The following is a 27,674-nucleotide window of genomic DNA, read 5'->3' as shown; positions in this document are numbered from 1 at the left end:
GCCAGGACGGATCGGTGATACCTGGATGGTGAAGACAAGGTAGGAAGATCTTCAGGGGCTTAGTGTTAGGTTTATTTAAGGGGGGTTTGGGTTAGATTAGGGGTATGTGGGTGGTGGGTTGTAATGTTGGGGGGGGGGTATTGTATTTATTCTTTTACAGGCAAAAGAGCTGAAATTCTTGGGGCATGCCCCGCAAAGGGCCCTGTTCAGGGCTGGTAAGGTAAAAGAGCTTGTAACCTTTTTAATTTAGAATAGGGTAGGGAATTTTTTATTTTGGGGGGCTTTTTTATTTTATTAGGGGGCTTAGAGTAGGTGTAATTAGTTTAAAATTGTTGTAATATTTTTCTTATGTTTGTAAATATTTTTTTATTTTCTGTAACTTAGTTCTTTTTTATTTTTTGTACTTTAGCTAGTTTATTTAATTGTATTTATTTGTAGCAATTGTGTTTAATTAATTTATTGATAGTGTAGTGTTAGGTTAATTGTAGGTAATTGTAGGTAGTTTATTTAATTATTTTATTGATAGGGTAGTGTTAGGTTTAATTATAACTTAGGTTAGGATTTATTTTACAGGTAAATTTGTTATTATTTTAACTAGGTAACTATTAAATAGTTCTTAACTATTTAATAGCTATTGTACCTGGTTAAAATAATTACAAAGTTGCCTGTAAAATAAATATTAATCCTAAAATAGCTATAATATAATTATAATTTATATTGTAGCTATATTAGGATTTATTTTACAGGTAAGTATTTAGCTTTAAATAGGAATAAGTTATTTAATAAGAGTTAATTTATTTCGTTAGATAAAAATTATATTTAACTTAGGGGGGTGTTAGTGTTAGGGTTAGACTTAGCTTTAGGGGTTAATCCATTTATTAGAATAGCGGTGAGCTCCGATCGGAAGTTTAGGGGTTAATAATTGAAGGTAGGTGTCGGCGATGTTAGGGAGGGCAGATTAGGGGTTAATACTATTTATGATAGGGTTAGTGAGGCGGATTAGGGGTTAATAACTTTATTATAGTAGCGCTCAGGTCCGCTCGGCAGATTAGGGGTTAATAAGTGTAGGCAGGTGTCGGCGACGTTGAGGGGGGCAGATTAGGGGTTAATAAATATAATATAGGGGTCGGCGGTGTTAGGGGCAGCAGATTAGGGGTACATAGGGATAACGTAGGTGGCGGCGATTTGCGGTCGGAAGATTAGGGGTTAATTATTGTAAGTAGCTGGCGGCGACGTTGTGGGGGGCAGGTTAGGGGTGAATAAATATAATACAGGGGTCGGCGGGGTTAGGGGCAGCAGATTAGGGGTACATAAATATAACGTAGGTGGCGGTCGGCAGATTAGGGGTTAAAAATTTTAATCGAGTGGCGGCGGTGTGGGGGGACCTCGGTTTAGGGGTACATAGGTAGTTTATGGGTGTTAGTGTACTTTAGGGTACAGTAGTTAAGAGCTTTATGAACCGGCGTTAGCCAGAAAGCTCTTAACTCCTGCTATTTTCAGGCGGCTGGAATCTTGTCGTTAGAGCTCTAACGCTCACTGCAGAAACGACTCTAAATACCGGCATTAGAAAGATCCCATTGAAAAGATAGGCTACGCAAATGGCGTAGGGGGATCTGCGGTATGGAAAAGTCGCGGCTGAAAAGTGAGCGTTAGACCCTTTAATCACTGACTCCAAATACCAGCGGGCGCCCAAAACCAGCGTTAGGAGCCTCTAACGCTGGTTTTGACGGCTACCGCCGAACTCTAAATCTAGGCCTTTGTGTGCCGAAAGTTTTTTACTGAATGAAATAAAGAAGGACATTTTAACTTTTTTTTCTAAATGGATAGTGCCTTTATACTCCGCTTCATTCTTGTTTGCATTTTGTAACTGCAGGAGCTGTCCCTAGCAACCAGTTGGCAATAAATATCTTGATATGCTACTTGTCTTTTCTGAAAGATTCAACTACACATAAACTACTTTTTACTGAATTTTGTTTTTTGCCAGTTTTTGTTCTACGTAATTTACTCCTCATTTTTTTCTTTCCCTCTAGGTGTACTTTTTGATTACCGGTCTTTGTTCTGGGATAAATTCACCTGATTTTTTAATATACAGAGACATTGCACAAAAGAGCTTTGGACATGTATTTCAAGTTAGTCTCCCAGAACTAGGAAAAGTAAGTTGGTAACCTTCAGTTTGATATTCACCTCTGCTAAGAATGTAACATTTAAAAGGCTGTTACATATTGAATAGTACATGAAAATGTATGTCTTTATTTATGTAAAATATAACTATTTAAAAATTCCAACCACTACCCCAAAATGCTTCTGATTTGTGAAAGTGAATAAGGTGTGTTCTCTCCTGCCAGTCACCTACCCAATTCTACTGAATATTTTCAGTTCTCTTGGTGCGTGGGACACTGCCCTATCAAAGTTTAAATAATGTATCTCAACAAATGCTTTAGTGATTGCTTTATTGGTAATACATCAGTTTGGCCATTACCAAAAGGAGTTAAGGCTATTTCTTGGGTCCAAATAAAGTAAAGAAAGTATAACAACTATTGTGAAAAGACTCTGCTTTGGAGTAAATTTGTAATTGGTAACTGCATAAAGGTATCCACAGATAAATGCCTGTGGTCTAAGGGATGCATTAACCATTGAGTCCCACTGTGAAAGTATAAAGCCTATACTAAGCAAAGTAGGCTTACCTTTATTGGTATAAACGATGTTAATGTATAACGGACCTAAAGGTCCCTCCTGGTGAGAGGATCTCTGGAGAGAAGCCTGCTCAAACTTCAGTATATGCAGGGGATGCCAAGCACGGCTTTGTAGAGCACCAGTATCAGGCATTTCATTGGCAACAATTTTATTACCTATCTACAGTCTTCCAGGAGGTCTGTAAACAAATGGCACTGCTGTATCAGAGAGACTCCCCTGTCCCTTATGAGAAAATACATACAGATCAGATCATAATAATAAAAACAAGTCCTGATGAAGTGCCTCGCGGCATGAAATGCGTAGGATTTACTGGAAAACCTGTGGCTGTGTCCTGTATATTTTAACATGGTGAAACAAAGAACCTTTTATTATTATTATTATTATTATTATCAGATGCTGGACTTTTTGTTTTTATTGTATTTTGGAGCCCTCAGTCTGTGATTCTTTGCATGATTAACTAATACATTCCAATGGGTTTCAGTACTACCTCTGTGCTGGTGACACTCAAATAAATGTTATCCAAGCCTATTGCTCCCCCTTCTAAACTGCCTCAGAGACTATTTCTTCAGCATATCTTCTAGGATATCCACCCCACCTTGTAAAAACTAAAATTTTAGTAATTTATTTTCCAAAAACTACAATAAGTGAAATCCCCATTACTGGAAAGCAAAGGCTTATTACATCATCTTCCTTGAAGTAATACTTGGTCCTGGATTCTTCATTACACACCACATCCAGTCTCTAACCAAATACTGTCATTTCAATTTGCAAAACATTTATAGAAATGTGGTCTTTTTCAACCCGACACAAGAAAAATGTGAACATTTTTTATTACTGCAACTCCTTTTTAATTGGCCTTCTTCTTAAAACACTTGCATATTTCCCCCTATTCTAAATTTGTCTACAGACTCACCCACTATTCATCTTTTGCCACACCTATATATGATGCTCTACATTGGCTCCTATTAGACATCAGGATCAAATTAATATACACATTCAATACTGTACACCATAATATAGTCTCAAAATACTCCCCTAGACCCCTCCTCACACTGCCTCTCACCCAACCCTTCTCTGATCCGACCATTACTCTCACTTACAGGACTTCTCTCAAGCTGATCCTGTTCTGTAGAACTATCTCTCTTTATGTGTTGCAGTCTTGAAAGCTTTTTTTTTCCAAACCTGTCTGTTCAGAGAATCCTTAAATTCCTTAAGTTACATACAAAGCAAACTCTTTAATCACTCATGATGGACCCAGCACTATGATCAAAACAAATGTCAACCAATCGCCCCACCCTTTGTCTCCCAATACCTCTTAATTTTAATTTATTTTTAATTTTAATTAGTGTGCACTACTGAATCTATTAATAATGTTGTTAAATATTTCATTACATGTTTCCAGGTGATGTATTATTTGGACTTTACACTTTCCAAGCCTGTTAACCGCTCCACACGACTGTTCTCTCAAGAATATAATAAGGGAATCCATGATGACAGTTTTCCAGTTTCAGATAACTTAACTGAACTAATAGTGACCACAGATGGAGACATTCACTCAACAAAGCTAACTGGACCAAATAGTATGTATAAAAATAACTAGAAACTGTGACAATGGCCTATCTATCTATATCTATCTATCTATCTATCTATCATCTATTTGTTTTTTTATCTAACTGGCTGCCTATCTTAGGTCTTTGCTAAAGTTCAAAACCTTTATCTTATGTTATATATCTGTTTTTATCCTGTGATAATGAGTGCACAGGTCTACTTTTATTTATTACAATGCTTCAAGCTATATGTGCACAATAGGTAGGTTCCAGAAAAACTGTAAGTACTGACCAGTGGATCAGAACATAGGGATTGATTACAAGTAGCGCAGAACGTAATAAGCAACATAGCAACTGTGCTAAAGTGTACATTCAAATTAACTATTGCAGTCATATATAAACTTTCTGAAAAAAACATTTTATATAAGTATTTATTTTTAAGGGTTAAAAGGGATATGGGATATGATTAGGTATTTGACTGGAAAGGACTGTTATATGTGTGCATCTATATATATATATATATATATATATATGTCTAAATGTGTATATGTGTGTGTGTGTGTATATATATATATTTTTTTATTTTTTTTATTTTTTTCTTAAACAGGAAGAGTCCACAGCTGCATGCATTACTTTTGGGAAGTCAGAACCTGGCCACCAGGAGGAGGCAAAGACACCCCAGCCAAAGGCTCAAATACCTCTCCTACTCCCCTCATCCCCCAGTCATTTTTTGCCTTTCATCTCAGGATGTTGGCAGAGAAGTGTCAGAAGATTGAAGATAGTCTCTCATGGATGGTAGTACTCTTCGAAATGGGACTGGAGTTGTAAGTAATCCTGTCAGCCTCTCAGTAAGAGCATGGGTGAAAGTTAGAGTCCGGAGATGAAGAGAGAGTCTTTCTGTGAAACCATCCTGACTCATATTAACAGCTCCTGGGCAATCAGCGCTGATGCGTTTTGCTGGCTGCCTTTATTTACTCAAGTCCATGTCAGAAGCGAGGCTATTATCTGTCACACTTGAAAGGCTGTGTTCCTGTTCCATGGCGTAGATTCCGGTAAGATCGTTTCATTTTATTTCAATATGTGAATGTAATGTTAAACGAAAGAAGTCAGGGTCCCAGTGGGTCTCTTTTATCTTATGGAATCAAGGGTTTATATCTCCTGAGGGGGTTTATTGAACAGGGGGGACTGTAATCATGTTTTTTATGTGATGTTGTCTGCTATTGTGTAATGATACGTGGGCTCATGGCTTTTCAGACATAACAGACTTACGTCATCATTTTGTGCAGTCCTATTGACTGACGCATTTTTTTGGCTTACACGATGCACCTCGTGACTGGGTGTGGTCACGTTTTATTCCATTTCCGCACATTGACCGAGTGGTGACGGAGAGAGTCTGTTCGTTAGTTGTCTGGTTCTCGGGAGGTGGTGAGTGCCCCAGCCATTGGAGGTGTAAGGTGTCGTTAGTGTTTGCCCATAATTGCAATCTCCCAGTTATGTAGGATTCTGATTTTTTGAAGATGGACATCTCCGATTCGGAGTACACGTCTTGCGAAGAGTATGAAATGGCCAGGGTTATCCATGCCCATCAGTTATGTTCTGATTGCCGTTCTAGAGTACTCTCTTCCCCCGATTCAGGGAATTTAGAGTGGGTTGAGCCATCTGCCCCTGAGGATCCCATGTCCCGGGAGGCGTGTGACTCAGAACCTTCTTTTTCCACCCAAGCAGGTGTCCCTATGGCCACTACTCCTTCTCCGGAAGGAGGCTTGTTTCCTCCAAAAGTTACAGCACGGTTCCACTTGGACATATCTATGGCGTTGGCACATTTATATCTCCCTAATGAGGTATTTTTAAGACACTGTCCATGTTCTGTTAACCGGGGTTCGTCGAGTGTGGGATCGCCTGAGTCAGTTAGACCTTCTGGGGAAGCGATGACCTCTGAGGCTTCAGGGGCCCCACCCTCAGGCCGGAGTTGCCCATCGACCCTGCGGGGGAACATTTTGCCTTCCGTTTTAGACTGGCACGTCTTCATGTTTTGTTAAGGCATGTTTTTGCGGTGCTGGAGGATTCCAGCCCTACTGGGCCGAGGGATCCTCGGTCTTCTGTGCCGGATGGCAAACTGGATTAGACATGTGGGGATGAAGCAATCTCTTTATCATCTCTGTTTTTCTTTCTTGAAGTATCTGTTCCAGTTCTGAGCTTGGGCATCTAATCGGCTGGTCTGGTTGGCATGCTGTTTTTTCTTGGGCGTTCACCCTCGGGTGCTGCCTTCATTTTATTTAATCCAGTCAGGATATATTTGATTTGTTTTAAGAAACTCATGTCTGCTATGATTTTCCAGTTTGGGAAAATTCTTTCTCTGGAACTGATACTTGCAATTTTGTGGTCGCGTGCGCACTTCATTGGAAGCTACTCGTTTTCTATATCAGAACTTAGTTATGATTATAGTTTATGTTTATGATCCCTCTGGGGCTTCAATTTTTTCTTGGACCTTGGACAATTTCAAGTGTTCCTTGTGCCAGGCAGGTACTGGTCGGGTACTAGCTGCTGTTTCTTAAGGTTCATGCCACCCACGTGGTGCCGGTGCTGGTTATCCTGTTGGGTGTCAAGTCATTCACTTTGTTGGAGTGTTCGTTTTATGTTTTATTTATCCATTACTTGAGGGGTGTTTTCGTTTTTTACGCGTCAACTTGCTCCTCGTCCTCAATGAACGGAGTATCGGAGGGGTTGTATAGGTCCTCGGCCATTCTTCATGTGGGGATCAGTCTATGATTCCTCGAAGGTTCTGGAGGCTTGGCCTTGGAACCGAGGTTCTCCATTCCCAAGGGGTTTGGAGATTCAGATGACCACTGGACAGTTGGGGTACCAGTTTGGATAACTATTTTAGTATCAATGTTGGTATTTTCCAGGTGTCTTTTTCCTTGTGGCCTAGTTGCAGGTGCCCCTCGAGGTTGCTGGGACTGGTTTTCCCTTCTTGAGTGGTCTGGTCATCTGAGTCCGGGAGTTCGGATAGGTCAGTCTCCCCCCTTTTTCTGTTTATCGCACGCTCTCATAAGATGGAGCGCAGGGGTTGAGTTTCTCCTCCTTTTTTCCCTGGCAACCGCCTCTGCTCAGCTTTTCAGCGGGAATGGTGGGGTTGCACATGTTTTTCCTATTTCAGGATTTCTGGGAGACTGATCATGTGAGAATCTTTCACTCTCTGCCTAAGAGTCTAGTGGGTCACTTATTTGCCCACATGTCTAGGGATGTGTGTTGAATCCAGCTATGTAGTATGTTCTCCATTTTATGGAGCCCTGTCTCTGGTAAACTCCGGGGTCCCTGGACTTGGAGTGTTGCACTCAAACATATAGGAACTCTTGGTTTCTAGGGTTGCAAGCGGTGGGTCCAGATCCACCTATGGGTGAGGATTGCCTTCTCGGAGGCCTGGCTAGAGGTTTTTCTAGGATGTTGATATGAGTCTCTTGCGAGTGTCCAATGTTCAAGGACATTGGGGTGTGGTAGGCACTACCTAAAGTGCCCTTCTCCATATGAGGTAACTTGGTGGTTCCTCAGGATATTCAGCCTGTACCCGGTTTCGGGAGGTCTGGCTTAGGGACATGTCTCTTGTCTGAGATTTTGGGTTCCCGGTTGTTGTGTTCGGTCCTGGGTGGCTTGTCCCTTCGGGGAGTTGGTTTTTAACTCTCATGGGAGATTTGGTATCTGCCTGAAGGTTAATTTTCTGCCTTTCAGGTGGATCTTTGGTTGTCGCCAGTGGCAACTTTTGCATTTAAGGCTCAAGATTGTTTGTCTCGACTGAGCTGGTAGCAATGACCGTTGGGTCATTACTCAATGGTATTGTTTTAGCATTCTCTTTGGTCTCTTCACCTTGCCTACGGCAGGGGAAGTGGTCTCCTTGGCCTTTGTCCCTTTGGAGAGGATTTGGAAGTATTAAGTTTCCATGGAGGCCCTGTGGGTCCTTATCTTCTTGTTTAAGGATTCTTTGCTTCCCTCCTTGCGTGTGGGATGCCAGGGGGGCTGACTCTGGTATTAGGGTATCGTGGTAGCACTGGGCTCTATCTTCCCTTTTGGGATTGTTCCTTCTTAGGGAAGGGGACTGTGTATTGGTTTCGTAACCCGAGCATGTAGAGCCCGGTGTAGTAGCCTGATGGTTAGCTTTGCTGCCCAGCAAGCGGAAGGTTTGCAGTTTGATACCAGCTGCAGCTACTTGCACTTGGAATGTGCGCTCGTCAGCTTTATTTTTCTATCATGGAATCTTGATAGCTTGCCAGCTACTAGTAATTGGTCAGAGGGTTTCCAGTGGGTAGTTTCCTCTTAGGACCTCCATTCTCTTTTGAGGCGGACATTACCAGCCCTTTTTTGGGCTGGGTCCGTTTCTTGGAGTAGAGGTCGGGGATCTGTCTGCTTTGTTGGGTCTGACCATGTACTTTTGTTGTCCCTGTTATACTCCCCAGTGGGGGGGGGGGGGTTCACGGGTGTTCCTTCCTCCATTGGTTGCCTTACTGCTGGTGTTGGTTGTCTTCTGGGGTCTGGGCTTTCCTGGTAGGGAGCTGCCATCGATAATTCGGCACTCTCTATGGGATGGGGTCCCATGTTGCTTTAGGGTCAGCTTTGCTGCCCGGGAGCTGGAAATCATGAGTTCTGTCAGTTGTGGTTCGGTGTTTCACAGAGAGTCCTCTTTTTCTGCTATATGTATGTATATACTGTATGTATGTATGTGTGTGTATGTACGTATGTATATGTATGTATGTATGTATGTATGTGTATGTGTAGTATGTATGTGTGTATGTATATGTATGTATGTGTATGTATATGTATGTATATGTATGTATGTATGTATGTGTATGTGTAGTATGTATATGTATATGTATGTATGTGTATATACTGTATGTATGTGTATGTATATGTATGTATATGTATGTATGTGTATGTATATGTATGTATATACTGTATGTATGTGTATGTATATGTATGTATATACTGTATGTATGTGTATGTATATGTATGTGTATGTATGTGTATGTATATGTATGTATGTGTATGTATATGTATGTATGTATGTATGTATATGTATGTATATGTATGTATATGTATATGTATGTATGTGTATGTATGTGTATGTATATGTATGTATGTGTATGTATATGTATGTATGTATGTATATGTATGTATATATTAGGGTTGCCACCTGTCCCTTAAAATACAGAACACTTATAAGTTACACATGCTGCAGGGTGTGCAGGGAGGAACATGAATAGTGCTGTCCAGAAACACAATACATGTTCCTCCTTGCACACCCTGCAACATGTGTAACTCAAGTGTCCAGGAAAACATGGCTGAGGTGGCAACCCTATATATACTGTATGTATCTGTATATACGATATGTATGTATGTATGTATGTGTATGTATGTATGTATGTATGTGTATGTATGTATGTGTATGTATATGTATGTTTGTATGTGTATGTATATGTATTTATATGTATGTGTATGTGTATGTATGTGTATGTATATGTATGTGTGTGTATGTGTATGTATATGTATGTGTATGTATGTGTATGTATGTATATGTATGTGTATGTATATGTATTTATATGTATGTATATGTATGTATATGTATGTATATGTATGTATATGTATGTATGTATATGTATGTGTATGTATGTGTATGTATGTATATGTATGTGTATGTATGTGTATGTATATGTATGTATGTGTATTTATATGTATGTGTATGTATGTATGTATGTATATGTATGTGTATGTATATGTATGTGTATGTATGTGTATGTATGTGTATGTATATGTATGTGTATGTGTATGTGTATGTATATGTATGTATATGTATGTGTATGTGTAGTATGTATATGTATGTATATGTATGTGTATGTGTAGTATGTATATGTATGTGTATGTATGTGTATGTATGTATATGTATGTATATGTATGTATATGTATGTGTATGTGTATGTATATGTATGTATGTGTATGTATATGTATGTATGTATGTGTATGTTTATGTATGTATGTATATGTATGTATATGTATATGTATGTGTATGTATATGTATGTATGTGTATGTGTATGTATATGTATGTATATGTATGTATGTGTATGTATATGTATGTGTATGTGTATGTATATGTATGTATATGTATGTATATGTATGTATGTGTATGTATATGTATGTATGTGTATGTATATGTATGTGTATGTATATGTATATGTATGTATATGTATGTGTATGTGTATGTGTATGTATATGTATATGTATGTATGTGTATGTATATGTATGTGTATGTATGTATATGTATGTATATGTATGTATGTGTATGTATATGTATGTATATGTATATGTATATTTATGTATATGTATATGTATGTGTATGTATATGTATGTGTATGTGTATGTATATGTATGTATATGTATGTATGTGTATGTATATGTATGTATATGTATGTATATGTATGTATATGTATATGTATGTGTATGTATATGTATGTGTATGTGTATGTATATGTATGTATATGTATATGTATGTATATGTATATGTATGTGTATGTATATGTATGTGTATGTATATGTATATGTATGCATATGTATGCATATGTATGTATATGTATGTATATGTATGTGTATGTATATGTATGTGTATGTATGTGTATGTGTATGTATATGTATGTATGTGTATGTATGTGTATGTATGTGTGCAGGGATTTTAACGTATATAGGATATAATAAGAGCCTTCATTAGGATCTGTATGCGGAAGTAGTAAAGTGAAGAACTTGAGCAGAGTTTTAGCACAGCTTTGGCTTAGCACTTAAGCGATACACCGATTCCCGACAGGACTATTTCAGTGCCCCCATAGAAGTCTAATTATGTAAGGGATTAAGCGCACCTGAGCTATCTGACATTCAGATTTTAGCGCACACTAAACTTTTGTATGAGCGATAATTAATAATTTCAACTTGTAATATGAGCGCAAAAATAAAAGTGCTATTGATATAACTTGAATGATATTGGTGCTAGCCCATAATCTTTATGTGTAAAAGGCTAAACTCAATAGGATTATTTGTATTGTTTATATTAACAATAATAATAACAGCAAATATAACAATTATAATATTTTCCTCTAACCTACAGATGCTGGTGTTGAGACACAAGTCATTGTATCTGAACCTTGGGGATCCATGCATCTTGTGAAAAATCCTGCTCCTGGAAATTGGAAAATGAATGTGACTGCTGGGGGTCCAGGTTCTGTGCGCGTGGAGGGCTTTGAAGGTATGTTAGATTTGTAATGCAGGGTTAACTTGTTGTTTAAATTTATATTGCTGAGATTGCTTGGCTGTTATTTGTTTTGCTCATATTTAAATGTACAAAAGATTCACAGAGCTCCATTGGCGAAGCTGCAGACACAATTTTTGAGCCCTTGTGGTTACAGTTTCACTCATGCTAAAGGGACACTAAGCTCTCTGAGATTTGTATGTGTCAGCTCATTACAACCATCCATTTTTATCCTCAGCAGGAAAGATCAGCTAAGAAGAATTGGCTTTTTTAACAGCAAATGTGTGTATATACTGTATCTATCTATCTATCTATCTATCTATCTATCTATCTATCTATCTATCTATATATACATATATATATATATAGGTGTCAAAGGGTATATATATATATGTGTGTGTGTGTGTGGGGGGGGGGGGTACATGTGTATTTATGTATTTATATGTGTATATATGTCTGTATATACATATATACACATATAAATATATAAATACACATATACACACATATATACATATATATATATGTGTGTGTGTGTGTGTGTGTGTGTGGTGTATACATATATATTTATCTATTTATATGTGTATATATATGTATGTATATATATATATAAATACACACACACACATACATATATACACATATTTAGACATGTATACATTTATATGTATGTGTGTATATATATATATATATATATATATATATATGTATATATATATATATATATATATATATATATATATATATATATATATATATATATATATATATATATATATATATATATATATAGTACATACAGTACATGATTGGCCTTTCCATTCAAACACCTTTTTATAAACCATATACCTTTGAATCCTTAAAACTTTTCTAAATTAAAGGGTCACTATAATTGTTTTTTTATCTAGAGGTTTATAAAAAGTTGATAACCGGATTAACACATTACTAATATACATGTATTAAAAATAATTTGGTGTTTAAAAGATAATTTACTTACAAAGTTAAAATGATTGCACTGCCCATGGACAGCTGCTATTCAGCTTCCAATTATTCTGTGAGTCACACGACTGACATGTAAATTGAAGCATGCGCAGTCAAGTTTTTCCTCATCTCCTCGCAGCGTAATGGAAAAAGATCAGGCTGCCAGATTTCAATCAAAAAACAATCTGACCCGTCTGCTTGCATTCACTAAGGAGCCGATCGGCAATGGTTGCGCTATGGCAACCCTTGAAGCCTTCTGCATCGTTGAGTGAAATAATTTAAAGTGAAGGTAAACTTTGATGAATGAAAGCCCGGTTTTTAAAAATACTATTAAAAACAGGGGCACTTTCATTCATCAAAGTTTAGAAAGCAGCCGTTTTGTTTAAAATCTTACCTTTTTTCTTTTCACAGCCAGAGCAGCTTTCCCACTCGGAGATCCTCTCTTCACACATCAGCAATGACTAATCCGGCTTCCTCCAATCATGGCTTTCCCCCCAGGGGAGTCATTGCCTGAGGCCATGCTATGATTGGAGGAATTCGTATTAGTCATTGCTGATGTGTGAAGAGAGGATCTCCGGGTGGGGGAAGCTGCTCTGGCTGTGAAAAGAACAAAGGTAAGTTTTTAAACAAAACGGCTGCTTTCTAAACTTCGATGAATGAAAGTGCCCATGTTTTTAATAATATTTTTAAAAACCGGGCTTTCATTCATCAAAGTTTACATTCACTTTAAATGGTCTTTGGTTTTTGAGTTTGCCAGGTGCTTTTATTTAATTTAATAGCTGCTATATTTTCATTTTGATCCTGCTGCTATTTGGATACTTTACAAGCTTAGTTCAGTTCTTGCTTGGATTGAAAGTTATAATTTTTAAACATGTATAATGGCAAATTGTATTTTATATACTAGAATAAACTGTTATTATATATTTATTATTCCTATTCTGTGGCACTTAAGAGGCTTTAAAATGTATTTGTTAGAGTTTTTATTACAAAAGTGGTAGGGAAAATGGATCCGGGTACAGCAGGCTGCCTAAACTGACACGCTAGGAGCGCTTGTGTACATGTTGCTAGGGGCAACCAGTTGCTCTGCTAACGTGCCAGTGGGCTTTCACTTTGATCCTCTGCCAGTGTGCTGTTGTGTGCCTGCTTCCATGTCTGATCAGCAAGTCAATGCTGATTGGACACGGGCAGAGAGGGGAGAAAAACTGCCCATTTTTATGGGCGTTTTACAGAGGATAATTTTGGGACTATTTTTCATACTTTGAGATTTTAGGGTACTATTAGCACTCTTTTGTTTTAAGTTCATTAAATTAAATATAATGTAATGTTTTTAATTTATTGGTATTCAAATCTGGGGCATTTATTATGGACCTTTATATGAATCATTTTTATTAGATATTGTTTATATGAGGGTAACTGTATTTTTAAATGTATTTATATTGTGTTTGGTGCATATTTTTCTAAACTCCCTTAACCTTTGCATGAGCTCTTCAGTCGGGCTATTAATTTGTGCATTTAGGGCTAGATTACAAATGGAGCGGTATTTAACACCACTAGAAGTGAGCTTTTTGCGTGCGTCGGGTAGAGCTTGTATTACAAGTTGAAAGTAAAACGTTTTGCTTGCAAGCTAACCCGATGTGCACAAAAAGTAAAAAAAAATCCACCCTACTCGCATGTAAACGATATTGCATATTTTTAAGTGCTCTAACCCAGTGTTTCTCAACCGTGGTCCTCAAGTACCCCCAACAGTCCAGGTTTTCATTATAGCTTAACTAGAGCACAGGTGAAATAATCAGCTGATCTGTAACCATGGTAACTAACCTGCTCTCAGCCATTAGTTGATTATTTCACCTGTGTTCTAGTTCAGCTTTAATAAATACTAATATTTCACATTCCAATATTCTATCTATCTATCTATCTATCTATCTATCTATCTATCTATCTATCTCTCTCTCTCTCTCTCTCTATATATATATATATATATATATATATATAATTATAAATAAATAATGATCCATTATCATTAGGAGATTTCCTTTCAACAAATTTTAGAAAAAATAAGAATCTATAAACATATGTTAACTCCAAGTAAATTAAAACAACTCATTCCTAAAAGAATTGGTTGGAAAATAATAGTAGAGTTTTTTTAAAATGCCACAATGTGTTGGATGCACACATGCATACAACAGCGACAAACAACCCAAACAATAAAGTCCAACTCCAGTAATAAGATCTGTACCTTCAATACACTTACCAGCTGTAAAACTGAGTATATTGTATAGAGTGTAAAAACAAAAAATAGCAAAGGCTGCGCTTCCCAATCACAGTATAAAACTATATGACATGTGTCACTAATAATATATAATATAACAGCAATAGTATATGGATAAAATAAAATAAATTGCTGAATAAAAGGCTGAATATAAATTCAATGGATCTGTGTGTTAGAAACCTAGTCAGTCACACCCGGATATATAGAGGTTCCTAAGGTTATTATAAAGGATATCCTTCCACTCAGGTGTCTGTGATAAAAAGTCCAATGACGAATCTCAGATCCAAATTGCAGTGGATGCCGCTCAGTTAACAGGGGGAAATCTGTGATTCACCTCCCAAAAAGCACTGAAAAAGACAAAAGGAGAAACAAGCGCAAAACCACTCTAAAGGTAAAAGTTTTAATGAAATAAAACAGCGCAAGTAAAAAACAGACGTACAAGATATCAGAACAAAGTGTGCAATAAAAGATATCACCATGAAGTCCTTGACTGTAAGCTATAAAGTCTTTACCTCGGTCCGCTATTTCGGTCGTGCAGTTTCAGCGTGTGATGACCGCTTTATATGTCCTAGGTGAGCGGAGCAACGCAAGGGTATTACAGCTTGCGTCGGATAGGACCTGCAAACTCCTTGACGCGTTTCCTCTGGTTACAACTAGACTTTCTTAAGAGGTTATTGTATAGAGTGTGGTTGTAATCTACAGTACATTGGACGTTCTAAACGAGAATATTAGAACATATTAAAAATATTGAAGCAGGATATAAGAGACACAATTTATCTTAACACTACAAGAAAGTCCATAATCAAAACCCAACCTCTCTAAAAGGAACACTTCTTGAACACATAGCACCCCGTTAAATATTGAGGAGATAGAATGAGAAAACTAAAACAGAAACCGCTTTGCAGGTAAGCTTTGACTGCATTATATGTTTAGAAACTTATGTTAGTTCATACTGTTTTATGTCTCTTTAAATGTTATACTAAACTAAAGCTTAGTAGATTAATTTATCATAAAAACGTGTAACATCCCTGTAAATAGCAATCACACTTGCAGGTTTTTCCTTACAATTTACTTTCAAATGTGTCATATCGCTGGCGCCTCCGTCCGCCCACTTTGCTGCAGCTTTTTTATTTTTGTAATAAGGAGGGAGCCAACCAAAAGGTATGAGCTTGCCCCGGTAGATTTTAAACAGCAGCTCTTATAATGTTTATTGCCCCTTTAAGTAAAATAGATTGCTTAGTATTGTTTTTACTATATTTTACTCCAAAATATAATCCCTAATTTTCTCTTCTTTATTTTCTTTTAGCAAAAACCACGGCATGTAAGTAATACTTCTTTTTTCTTATTCAAAAAACAATAATGATAAATCTTTTGAAATTATTTTACAAACCTTGTTAATTCTTCTGAAATATTACAGTTATTATTACTATTAATTTGTATAGCGCTGCAAAATTCTGTAGCACAGTTAAAATATGGACAAAAAAGTTGTTTAGAAATCTTTATGATACTTTATATTTCGCTTCTGATTTACAATAGTAGTTAGATTTGTGAATTCAGATTCAGACAAATTTGTCATATCAGAAAATAATCAGGCTCGCCGGAAACAGAAGTTTATGAAGCAGCGGTCTAAAGATGATAGAAGTAAATTGAAAAGTTCTTTAAAATCTCATGTCCTATTGGAATCATGAAAGCTTAGTTTTGACTAGACTGTCGCTTAAAATTTAATAATATTGAAAGGACCTAATCTGAAGTATAAAATAATATAAAATATAAAGCACAAAGTGTAAATGCAGAGATCACTCCTTAGAGAAGTATCTCGAGTGCTGGAGGATCATTTTAAATAATTTGAGTGGAGAGCTTTAAGGGAGGAATCTCTCATCTCTCTGGGAGGTCCAAGTTCCACCTTTTTTTTTTTATAGCAATCAGTGAGTTCAGCCCCTGTGAAATCTGCAGTATAGTTTCTCTCAGATGGATGTTTTATCAACAGGCCCTCAATCATGACACCTGAACCCACAGTAGCTGTAGTATGTATCATGTTCATGAACTTATCAATAAAATGATATAACTGATAGTTAAAAAGTCCAAAATGTTTATATCTACCAGAAAAGTCTCAACTGACAATATAAAACTTTGCAACATACTTTGTAAGTCTTAAATGTTTAGAAGTAATTTTTTGACTGTGGACCCAATGCTCTAAAGCTCTCTGGGTTTGGAAGATTTTCTAAGAAATCTCACCAGTACTGAAGCCCCTGTCCTAATTTTCAAAAGGCAGTTTCTATCTTGAGAGCACTGTGTCTCTCAAAGACTATGTGAAGGCATTTGCATATATTACAATAGGGATCACCAAAAAATTGTAATTTAAAGAAGAGTATAAATCAAATAAATTAAATATTTAAATAAAAATACATAGTCAAAAATTGTATTGTTTAATCACATTAAAAAATGTAGCAAAAGTGTTCTGCAAAAATCATTTTTTATGGAAAAATTAAACTTTGTATTGAAATTATAAAGGAAAAAAACTATTGAGGGTGCAATCATAATAAAACTTCACTGCACATGAAAAAAAAAAACATTTGGAAATTCATATTAAAAAAACAAAATTTAAACCGTATTGTTAATGACTTTCCCTGCCTCTGCTAGTGGGCTAAACAAAGGCGTTCCACGAGTGTAGCTAAAAATGTTTTTCCAAGTCTTGCTTATTATCTAAACATTTCCGCCCCTGCAGATCTCGCTGTTTCCCCCCCCGTAAACTAAAAGGTGGAGAGATTGTGTAAAAATATATTAAACGCTTATAACCCTAATATAAAAACACGTCTACAAATATAGAGGGGATTGTAAGGCATTATACACTAAAAGCAGAGCAATCTGATTTGTATTGACTGCAATATTTATTTTTTAATGTACTCCACCTGCTCCATGCTAACACCTCTCTCCCTAGTTAAATTGAAAGTAAATCCTAGCGTTTTACAAATGCTAGGATTTACTATTGAAACAAATAAAGGGGACTTTCATTCATGAAGTATAAAATACTTCATGTAGAAAGCTCCTTTATTTGATTCAATCGATCGCCGTTTTACCTTGTACAGCAGCCCACGGCAAAAAAAAATTTGGCTAAGAGGTGAAGTTTTCACCTCTTAGCCAATAGCCGTGCAGTAAATCTGGCTTGGTGCCCATGGGAGCCGGATTTACCGCACGGCTATTGGCTAAGAGGTGAAAATGTCACCTCTTAGCCAAATTTTTTTTTTGCCGTGGGTTCCTGTACAAGGTAAAAATGGCGATCGATTGAATCAAATAAAGGAGCTTTCTACATGAAGTATTTTATACTTCATGAATGAAAGTCCCCTTTATTTGTTTCAATAGTAAATCCTAGCATTTGTAAAACGCTAGGATTTACTTTCACTTTAAAGGGACAGTCTAGGCCAAAATAAACTTTCATGATTCAGATAGAGCATGTAATTTTAAACAATTTTCCAATTTACTTTTATCACCAATTTTGCTTTGTTCTCTTGGTATTCTTAGTTGAAAGCTTAACCTAGGAGGTTCATATGCTAATTTCTTAGACCTTGAAGCCCACCTCTTTTCAGATTGCATTTTAACAGTTTTTCACCACTAGAGGGTGTTAGTTCACGTATTTCATATATATAACACTGTGCTCGTGCACGCAAAGTTATTTGGGAGCATGCACTGATAGGCTAGACTGCAAGTCTGTCAAAAGAACTGAAAAAAGGGGCAGTTTGCAGAGGCTTAGATACAAGATAATCACAGAGGTTAAAAGTATATTATTATAACTGTGTTGGTTATGCAAAACTGGGGAATGGGTAATAAAGGGATTATCTATCTTTTAAAACAATAAAAATTCTGGTGTAGACTGTCCCCTTAAGTTTCCTTTTCCAGTGAGCTCCATTACATTTATGGGAGACATCTCGCCACTCACAGGGACAGCCTTTTTTTTTTTAGATAACTCCATGAAGGCTGCCCCTGCTGTGTCAACATGGTTTTTCACAACATGATTATTGGGCCCTTCAGGTCCAAAGTATTTTCTCTATTAATCCACGTCCTTGAGACCACTTCTGTTTTCGTGAGTTTGTTAGCACAAAGATGTTATGATTTAGAATAACACTTTTTTGTAAACTTTCTGAGTGATGTCAGCACCACCTGATTCCTTTCATTACTCTTTAATAGACACACTCTGCTGTAAATGGATCTCCTTGAAAACTTGTTAAAGTGAAAGGACCATGAAGCACCGTTTTTATTTCGTGTGCAAATGATGCACGTCCCACGCTTCCTAGAGAGGCCAAAGAGCAAATGATTTAACCCAGGCTTTCAAAATGCTGCAACTCAAATAGCTAGTTTAGGTCATTTGTAGCATTTTTAGGAAATGTTATGAAAGGGAGAGTATAGTCTAAATTAAGCTTTCAGAATTAAAGGAGAAAAAGCCATTTTAAAAAGCTTCCCAAGTTACTTTCATTATCAAGTTGTGCACAATCTTTTTATGTGCACACTTTGTGAGGCTCCAGTTCCTACTGAGCATGTGCAAAATTTACATTTGATACGCATATGAGATTGACTGATGACTGTCACATGATACAGAGGTCAGATAAATTGAAGACAACTTTGAAAATAATCTACTGCTCGTTTGAAGTTTAAATTAAAGGGACACAGAAACCCCAAACTTTTTCCTTTGTGATTCATATAGAGCAGGCCATTATAAACAACTTTAACCAACTTTACTTCTGTTATCTAATTTGCTTTGCGTTCTTGGTATCCTTTGTTGAAAGGCACACATTGGTAGGCTCAGGAGCAGCAATTCACTACTGGACGCTTCACACATATGCCTGTTATCATTGGTTCACCTGATGTGTACGGTTCAGTTAGCTAGCAGAATTGCATTGCTCCTCCTTCAACAAAGGATACCAAAATATTAAAGCAACCTTGATGCTAGAAGTAAATTGAAGACTTGTTTAAAATTGCATGCTCTGTTTTTATATAATGTATGTGTTGATTATGCAGTTCTACTGTATACAAAAGTCCTTTGAGGACATGGCTAAAATAAGCCTCTTTGTTTATGTAGACAATGCTTTTTAAGGCTATTTGTAAATTAATAGCAGTTTTTTGGAGGACAGATACAAGTTCATTAACCATTTTCATATTTCTGCAGCAGCAGTAAATTGCTCAGAGTGTCACCAAGACGCTACGTGTGAAAAACATCTTAATATCCAACAGTGTTCCTGCAATGATGGTTTTATTGGAGATGGACTCACATGCTCTGATATCGATGAATGCGAGTACACTTGGTCCAACAATTGCTCTTCACCTTTTAGTGTCTGTACAAACACGTTTGGTTCATACAGATGTGACTGCATTAATGGATACACCAAAAACTCATGGAATGAATGTATTGACATAAATGAATGCTTGCACTCCAACCACAAGAAATGTGATGGTATAGCCAAATGTATAAAAATCAATGGTAACTGGTCCTGTTCATGCCCACCTGGCTATTATGGAGATGGGTTCCATTGTGAGATTGATGAATGCACAACCAATGTTTGTGGACAAGGGGTGGAGTGTATCAAACAAAAGGGGTCCTATAAATGTTTAGATCCATGTTTCAACCATACTGTTCTTGAAGAACCATGGAGGAGCACATCCAGCTCAGAGGATATTTATTATTGCGTCATTGATAAATTTGGGTGGTATCGATTCATAGGCAGCGGAGGAATTCGCATGTCAGAAGTCTGTGTACCAGAAGATAGCTGTGGCACTGACGTTCCAATGTGGATAAGTGGTACACACCCTATACTCTCTGATGGAATTGTAAACCGTACAGCATGCGCTCACTGGAAGGATAACTGTTGTTATACATCAACCACAGTTCAGATTAAGGCTTGTCCAGGTGGATACCATATCTATAATCTACACGGAACTCCATTTTGCAGAGTTGCTTATTGTACAGGTAAAATCCTTCATAAAACATCACAAACTAACAAATAATGTCTAATTTTGCAAACCTGATGTTATTTATGTCTATTTATTTCACTTTTTATCTAGAAGCCTCTTTCAATAATGACTATGACTACTACTATACAAGACATGAAATAGTTGGTACATTAGAAATATGAATTTACAGTAGACATGTGCGATTCGATTCGGTTCGATTCGGAGATTCGGATTGAACCGAATCTCCGAATTAAAATAGTGCTGAATCTACCGAATAAATCCGAATTACTTCGGATTTATTCGGTAGATTCGGATAGTCATGGATTACACTAGTATTGTACAGTATATTAGGTTATATCACTCTGCTATGGGTTACACCTAATGTACAGTACATAATACTAGTCTAATCCCACCTAACACTTACCGAAATTCCGAATTTCCGAACCGAATCGAACCGAATCCAGCCGAATTTATTCGAATCCGCATTAATCCGAAACAAATCCGAACCAAATTTATTTGAATCCGAATGAATCCGAAACAAATCCGAACCGAATTGATTCAAATTTTTCTGAATTCGAATCGCTCCGAACCGAAATTCGAAAAAATCCGAACCGAACCAAATTTTTTCGCCATGCACATGTCTAATTTACAGTTTCACATACTGCAGGATTTTCACAGATTGGGAGCTCTGTCCTATTTTCCCTCTTGCTTCTTTTGCTTTAATGAATTTGTCCTGATTTAAAAAGGAAACCAGGTACTGCACAAACTTTCCCCATGTCATGAAAAAAACCCTTCTCACAGAACATTCACCCCAGCCAGTTGTGATCCACCCACATACCACCTATGGCCCCATGCTCAAGACTCCCTCACACAGCTTAGACCTCCCAGTATCCAAAGGAGCTTGGGAAATGTTGGTAAGAGTGTGCAATAAAAAAAAAAAACTTTTATCAAATTGACTTTGTTCTCTTGGAATCTTCTGTTAAAGAGCATACATAGGTAGGTTCAGGAGTGTACACATGTCTTGGCCACTATAGGGCAGTAGTGTTTTTATACAAGCAGCCTGTAGAGGGAGCTGCAGCTTGAAGTGCTGAGTAGCAACAAAGATCACTCACAGCTCTCTATTCACTTACTATTACAGCACACAGTATTTCTCTCCATAGACAGACACTCTAATTTGTGCTCAAACAGCCATTATTAAACATGATTCTACAGTTAAAATTATCACTGTTTTACAATGCCAGAAGCTACTGCATTTTAAAGCTCCCTCTACAGGTCGCTTGTAAAACATTAATACACACTGCTGCGTTTATCTCATTGATTGTGGAAGATAGCTAAGTTCACTCTTTTCTCTTTCTGCGCTGGACTGCTCTAACAAGTTGTTGCAGTGAAGGCTATAGAGGTAGGGTTGCCACCTCGGCCATGTTTTTCTGGACACTTATGAGTTACACATGCTGCAGGGTATGAAGGGAGGAACATGAATAGTGCCTTCCAGGATCACTATTTGTGTGCAGTACAGGGGTGCAATTTATGTTCCCCTCTGCACACCCTGCAGCATGTGTTACTCATAAGTAGGCTGACCATATTGCCGCTTTAAAAAGGGACACATATGAAAAATACATAAGTCAGGGTTCTCCTAATGAAACATTATTCCAAACCATTTCTTTAAACAGCCCTGACATATGTATTTCTCATGTGTCCCTTTTTAAAGCGGCAATATTGTCAGCCTACTCATAAGTATCAAGCAAAATATGGCCGACGTGGCAACCCTATGTAGAGGGCATACCTGTAGGAGATGCAACAACAACATGCTGCAGTAATCTGGCACAGAAAGAGAACGGGTTGAATTTTGCTATCTTCTACAAGCAATGAGGTAAACGTTTTTTTACCCTTCACAAGCACATCCCACACAGTTCAGAAAAAAATCTGTTGCTGAACTGAAACTGCACCCAGCTCTGCAATGTATTCAGGCACTGAAACAACTGCTCGACAGTACACCCATAATCACCCTCTGTCACAAAATAGTTTCTTACATTTCTAAAGCCATATTAGGTTCTTTTCCTAAATTTAAGGGAAAACAAACCCAATTTTTTTTATTTCATGATTCAGATAGAGCAGACAATTTTAAGCAACTTTGTAATTTACTCCTATTATCAATTTTTCTTTGTTCTCTTAGTATCTTTATTTGAAAAAGCAGGAATGAAAGTTTAGGAGCCGGCCCATTTTAGGTTTATCACCTGGGTACTGCTTGCTGATTAGTGGCTAAATGCAGTCACCCATCAGCAACGCTACCCAGGGTGCTGAACAAAAAATGTGCTGGCTCAAAGTTTAATTCCTGCTTTTTAAAATAAAGATACCAAGAGAACAAAGAAACGTTGATAGTAGGAGTAAATTAGAATATTGCTTACAATTGCATGCTCTATCTGAATTATGAAAGAAAACATTTGGGTTTAGTATCCCTTTAAGCAACTGTAAGGGATTTTTAAAAAATCACACTGTTAAAAATAAAATAACTCGTTCTCTCACAGCATTCAATCCTCTAATCTTCATCACAGATTTTCTCTTTGGAGGGCTTTCTCATACAAAAAGCAGCATTTTTAGTGTTTTAATCTTAGGCAACATCTCTAATGTTGAGATAGGAAAAAAATAACTTTAATTTCATAGCTTAACTCTAAAAATACTAAACCAATTTATTTCAAAATTTGAATTTTTTCAGCAACTGAGCTACCCCACAGGAACACCAAATTTGTCAGACATTTGTTAACACAATACAATGTTATAAGCACCTAAAAAATAGGGTTTAACATTGAATTTTCAGGTGTACTACCATGAACCTATCATTTCTGGTAATTATTAAAGTGTTTTCTTGTGATACAAAAGCTCTTTGACTGTAATATTTTTAGACCAGACTTTTATTTTAGAATTATATAAAGGCCCCACATAATAATGGAATAGCCAGAGTAATTTCTAGATACCAAATGGTTAATCAGAGACAAAAGCCAATGAGCAAGCAAAAAGTCACAACTGTGTATGTTAGGCCAGAACCAGACATTGTGGGACTAGGGATGGGCGAATGTTAGAATGAAGGTTATTGTAAAAATTTGATTAACATAATAGAATGTTGAAAAGAACGAATATTCTTAAATTCTATTATCGAATGTTATTTACGGTTTTCGAATGTCACATCAAATTCTTAAATTACATTTATAAAACACAGTTGTAGACTAAAAATACTATTTCGAATTTGAATGTCTCATTTATAAAACACAGTATTAGACAAGAAATACTGTTTCAAATTCGAATATTACATTTATAAAACACAGTATTAGACTAGAAATACTATTTTGAATTCAAATGTTACATTTATACAACACAGTTGTAGACTTGAAATACTATTTCGAATTCGAATGTTACATATATTACATTTCGAAATTGAATGAATACATAGCTAAACATTCTATTATTTGAACCAATATTTTCGAATTTTATTGAAAAATTCTAAAACGAAAATTCAAAATTAGAATGTTAGAATGTTATATAATACATTCGAAATTCGATTTGAACGAACGAACAAACGAATGTATCAAAATTCATTTTAAATTTTGAATTTTTAGAAACATTCGCCCATCCCTATATGGGACCAGTTAGAAGATGGAGCAAGTGTGCAGGCCATGATCAGTACAATATATTGGGCAGAGTCAAGGCAATTTTAAAACTGACTAAAAATTTTGGACATATCTTTACTATTTTCAGCTTCATATAAACAATGTGGTTGTTTTTTTAAATATCACATTTATTGAAATATTTCCACAGCAAACAGCAAAACAAACACGCTAGTTTACAGAACTCTATAGATGGAGTGTACTCAAATATATATCTCTTTCATTATAGTTATGGTATTAAAATTAAATAAAAATATTTTACACACAGAGGCAAGATATAAATGTCAGAAATCAGTGCTGTAAATACATTAGTAAACAGGGTATTGCAACTTCCTTTAGCATACAGTATTCAGCATATTGGAGAAAACCTTTATTCAGCTGATGAGGAATATAATATATTTTATGCAAAACTTTAATACAGATGTTAGAGAAGTAGATGTACAATCCAAAGCAAAGCGAGAGATGTCAGAAGATCAAAAGATGTTCCTGAAGAAAAAAAAAAATATATATAATTAGTTTTTGTCTCAAATTTACCAGTGAGCATTGGAAATTTGCTGTAATGAAAAGGTATCTCTCCCCATAACTCATATATCTTTTTTTTTTCAGTTTCTTCCTTTAAAAAATGGTGCATATACTGAATAGATCCAGTCTTGCAGAGCTGTAAAAATTTACAATTTGCCTATGAAATGCTCAATGTTAAAAGTTACATTAAAGGGACATATAATCCAAAATTTTCTTTCATAATTCAGATAGAACATACAATTTTAAACAACTTTCTAATGTACTTGATTATCACATTTTCTTTGTTTTCTTGTTATTCTTTGTTGAAAAGCAGGAAGGTATGATCAGGAGTCAGGACTGTGCACATGTCTGCAGTACTATATGGCAGAAGTTTTTCAACAATATTATACATTAGCAAGAGCACTAGATGGCAGCAGTTTGATAACAATGTTATACATTAGCAAGAGCACTAGATGGCAGCAGTTTTATAACAATGTTATACATTAGCAAGAGCACTAGATGGCAGCAGTTTTATAATAATGTTATACATTAGCAAGAGCACTAGATGGCAGCAGTTTTATAATAATGTTATACATTAGCAAGAGCACTAGATGGCAGCAGTTTTATAATAATGTTATACATTAGCAAGAACATTAGAGGGCAGCAGTTTTATAACAATGTTATACATTAGCAAGAGCACTAGATGGCAGCAGTTTTATAACAATGTTATACATTAGCAAGAGCACTAGATGGCAGCAGTTTAATAACAATGTTATACATTAGCAAGAGCACTAGATGGCAGCAGTTTTATAACAATGTTATACATTAGCAAGAGCACTAGATGGCAGCAGTTTTATAACAATGTTATACATTAGCAAGAGCCCTAGATGGCAGCAGTTTTGTAAGAATGTTATACATTAGCAAGAGCACTAGATGGCAGCGGTTTTATAATAATGTTATACATTAGCAAGAGCGCTAGATGGCAGCAGTTTTATAATAATGTTATACACTAGCAAGAGCACTAGATGGCAGCAGTTTTTATAACAATGTTATACATTAGCAAGAACACTAGATGGCAGCAGTTTTATAACAATATTATACATTAGCAAAAGCACTAGATGGCAGCACTATGTCCTTTCATGTAGTGTTCCAGACATACCTAACTAGATATCTTTCAACAAAGAACAGCATGAGAATGAAGCTAATTGGACAATAGAAGTAAATTGGATTCTCTATCTGAATCATGAAAGAAGAAATATGGGTTTCATGTCCCTTTAAATGTTAATTGGATACTGCAAAAATCAGCAAAATGCACCTTTGTTTTGTCAAATGGGTATATTTGTATGCTTTTTATTTTCACTGAATCTTCTAACTCCTAGAGAACAAAAGGAGCCTCTCTAGCCTGTACAATCCTGTCCATATATATGGTGAATGAACAAGCATTGTTGTTCACACAAGGGGGACGATTTATTATTGTGCGGGCGGACATCGATAAATGCTTTATTTATCATTGCACAAGCATTTCTTGTGAAATGCTTGTGCAATACTGCCCCCTGCACATTCGCTAGTATCTGATAGGGCTGTTAACTTCCGCTTCAGGTGGACCTGAAGCAAAGTGGGTCGGAATCAGCATCCGCTGCTTCATAAATCGACCCCATGGGCAGTAGATGAAATAGTGGGTGAAATCCCTCTTCTATCATCTTAACACTAATTCTGCACACATAGTTAAATATAATGTATTAAACCTTTTTTTTCTTTTTAAACAAGCAGATACAATCTAATTTAAAATCTCTACTTCATCACTAAATATACATATTGATATATACACAATACTTTATATTGATATGCTTACAGGCTCACAGTTTTGAAAGGCACCTACTCTCTGTATTGCATTGTAAAAGCCCACATCAGGCACAGTTTATCATTGGACAAGGTTCCCAACTAGGGAACCTGTTCTCCTGGGAACAGGTAGAATTGCGTCACCTACATTTAATCTGAGGTTAAGAAGCAGTGGTCTTAAAGGGACAATAAAGTCAAAATTAAACTTTCATGATTATGATTATATATATATATGCACACACACACACACACACACACACACACACACACACACACACACACACACACACACACACATATATATATATAGATATACATACAGTACATACAGTATATACACAGTACATACAGTATATATATATATATATATATATATATATATATATATATATATATATATAAGTTTGTGATTGGCTAATAGCTGTCACATGACACATGGGGCAGGGAAATTAAAGGATTTTTTTAATATTGTTAAAAACTATTGGTCATTTAACATTTTATTATGCACATGTTTAATATGCAATTTTACATCATTTAATGGTTATTTAATCACTGCTGATCACTGCTTTTTATGAATTGTTTGTGGGTTTGCTTGTGTGAGTATGTTCTGTAGTAATAACAAATAAACTATCTTGTACCCTCACTGATATTGCAAACTTCTAATCCACCTTAAGAGAACACATGACTGAGAAGACTGTTGGGTAAATGCTATGGCTCAGAAAAGTAATTCACATTTTGAACTCACGCTGTGGAACAAGCACAATGTTCATATGTATTTTAAATTAGCAAGCAAAATAATATATAACAAATGTATAATGTAATGTTGTTATATTTGCATTGTTAGTAGCATTTTATGAAGAATTACATTTTAATTTTAACGCATAATCCTTTGCAGATCTGAGATTTACAAAGGATCACACAAGTACATAAGTGTAATATTGCTATTTACTAAAAGGGACAGTAA

At 36.2% G+C, this 27,674-nt stretch overlaps 1 protein-coding gene across 1 annotated transcript in view; it reads left to right on the top strand.

The window, feature by feature from the left end:
- The window catches only part of LOC128641730 (uncharacterized), a 36,671-nt gene extending 15,778 nt beyond the window's left edge, over positions 1-20,893 (top strand). Inside the window, exons 5-10 of the mRNA XM_053694255.1 lie at positions 2,031-2,153; positions 4,097-4,274; positions 11,381-11,518; positions 12,562-12,579; positions 19,933-20,727; positions 20,823-20,893. Coding sequence (XP_053550230.1) covers positions 2,031-2,153; positions 4,097-4,274; positions 11,381-11,518; positions 12,562-12,579; positions 19,933-20,727; positions 20,823-20,893 — 1,323 coding nt within the window. The remainder of the gene's footprint in view (positions 1-2,030; positions 2,154-4,096; positions 4,275-11,380; positions 11,519-12,561; positions 12,580-19,932; positions 20,728-20,822) is intronic.
- Positions 20,894-27,674: the final 6,781 nt, after the last annotated feature.

This window comes from Bombina bombina, chromosome 11 (assembly GCF_027579735.1).
Source record: "Bombina bombina isolate aBomBom1 chromosome 11, aBomBom1.pri, whole genome shotgun sequence".
Taxonomy (NCBI): domain Eukaryota; kingdom Metazoa; phylum Chordata; class Amphibia; order Anura; family Bombinatoridae; genus Bombina; species Bombina bombina.
This window is presented reverse-complemented; position numbering and strand designations above follow the sequence as displayed.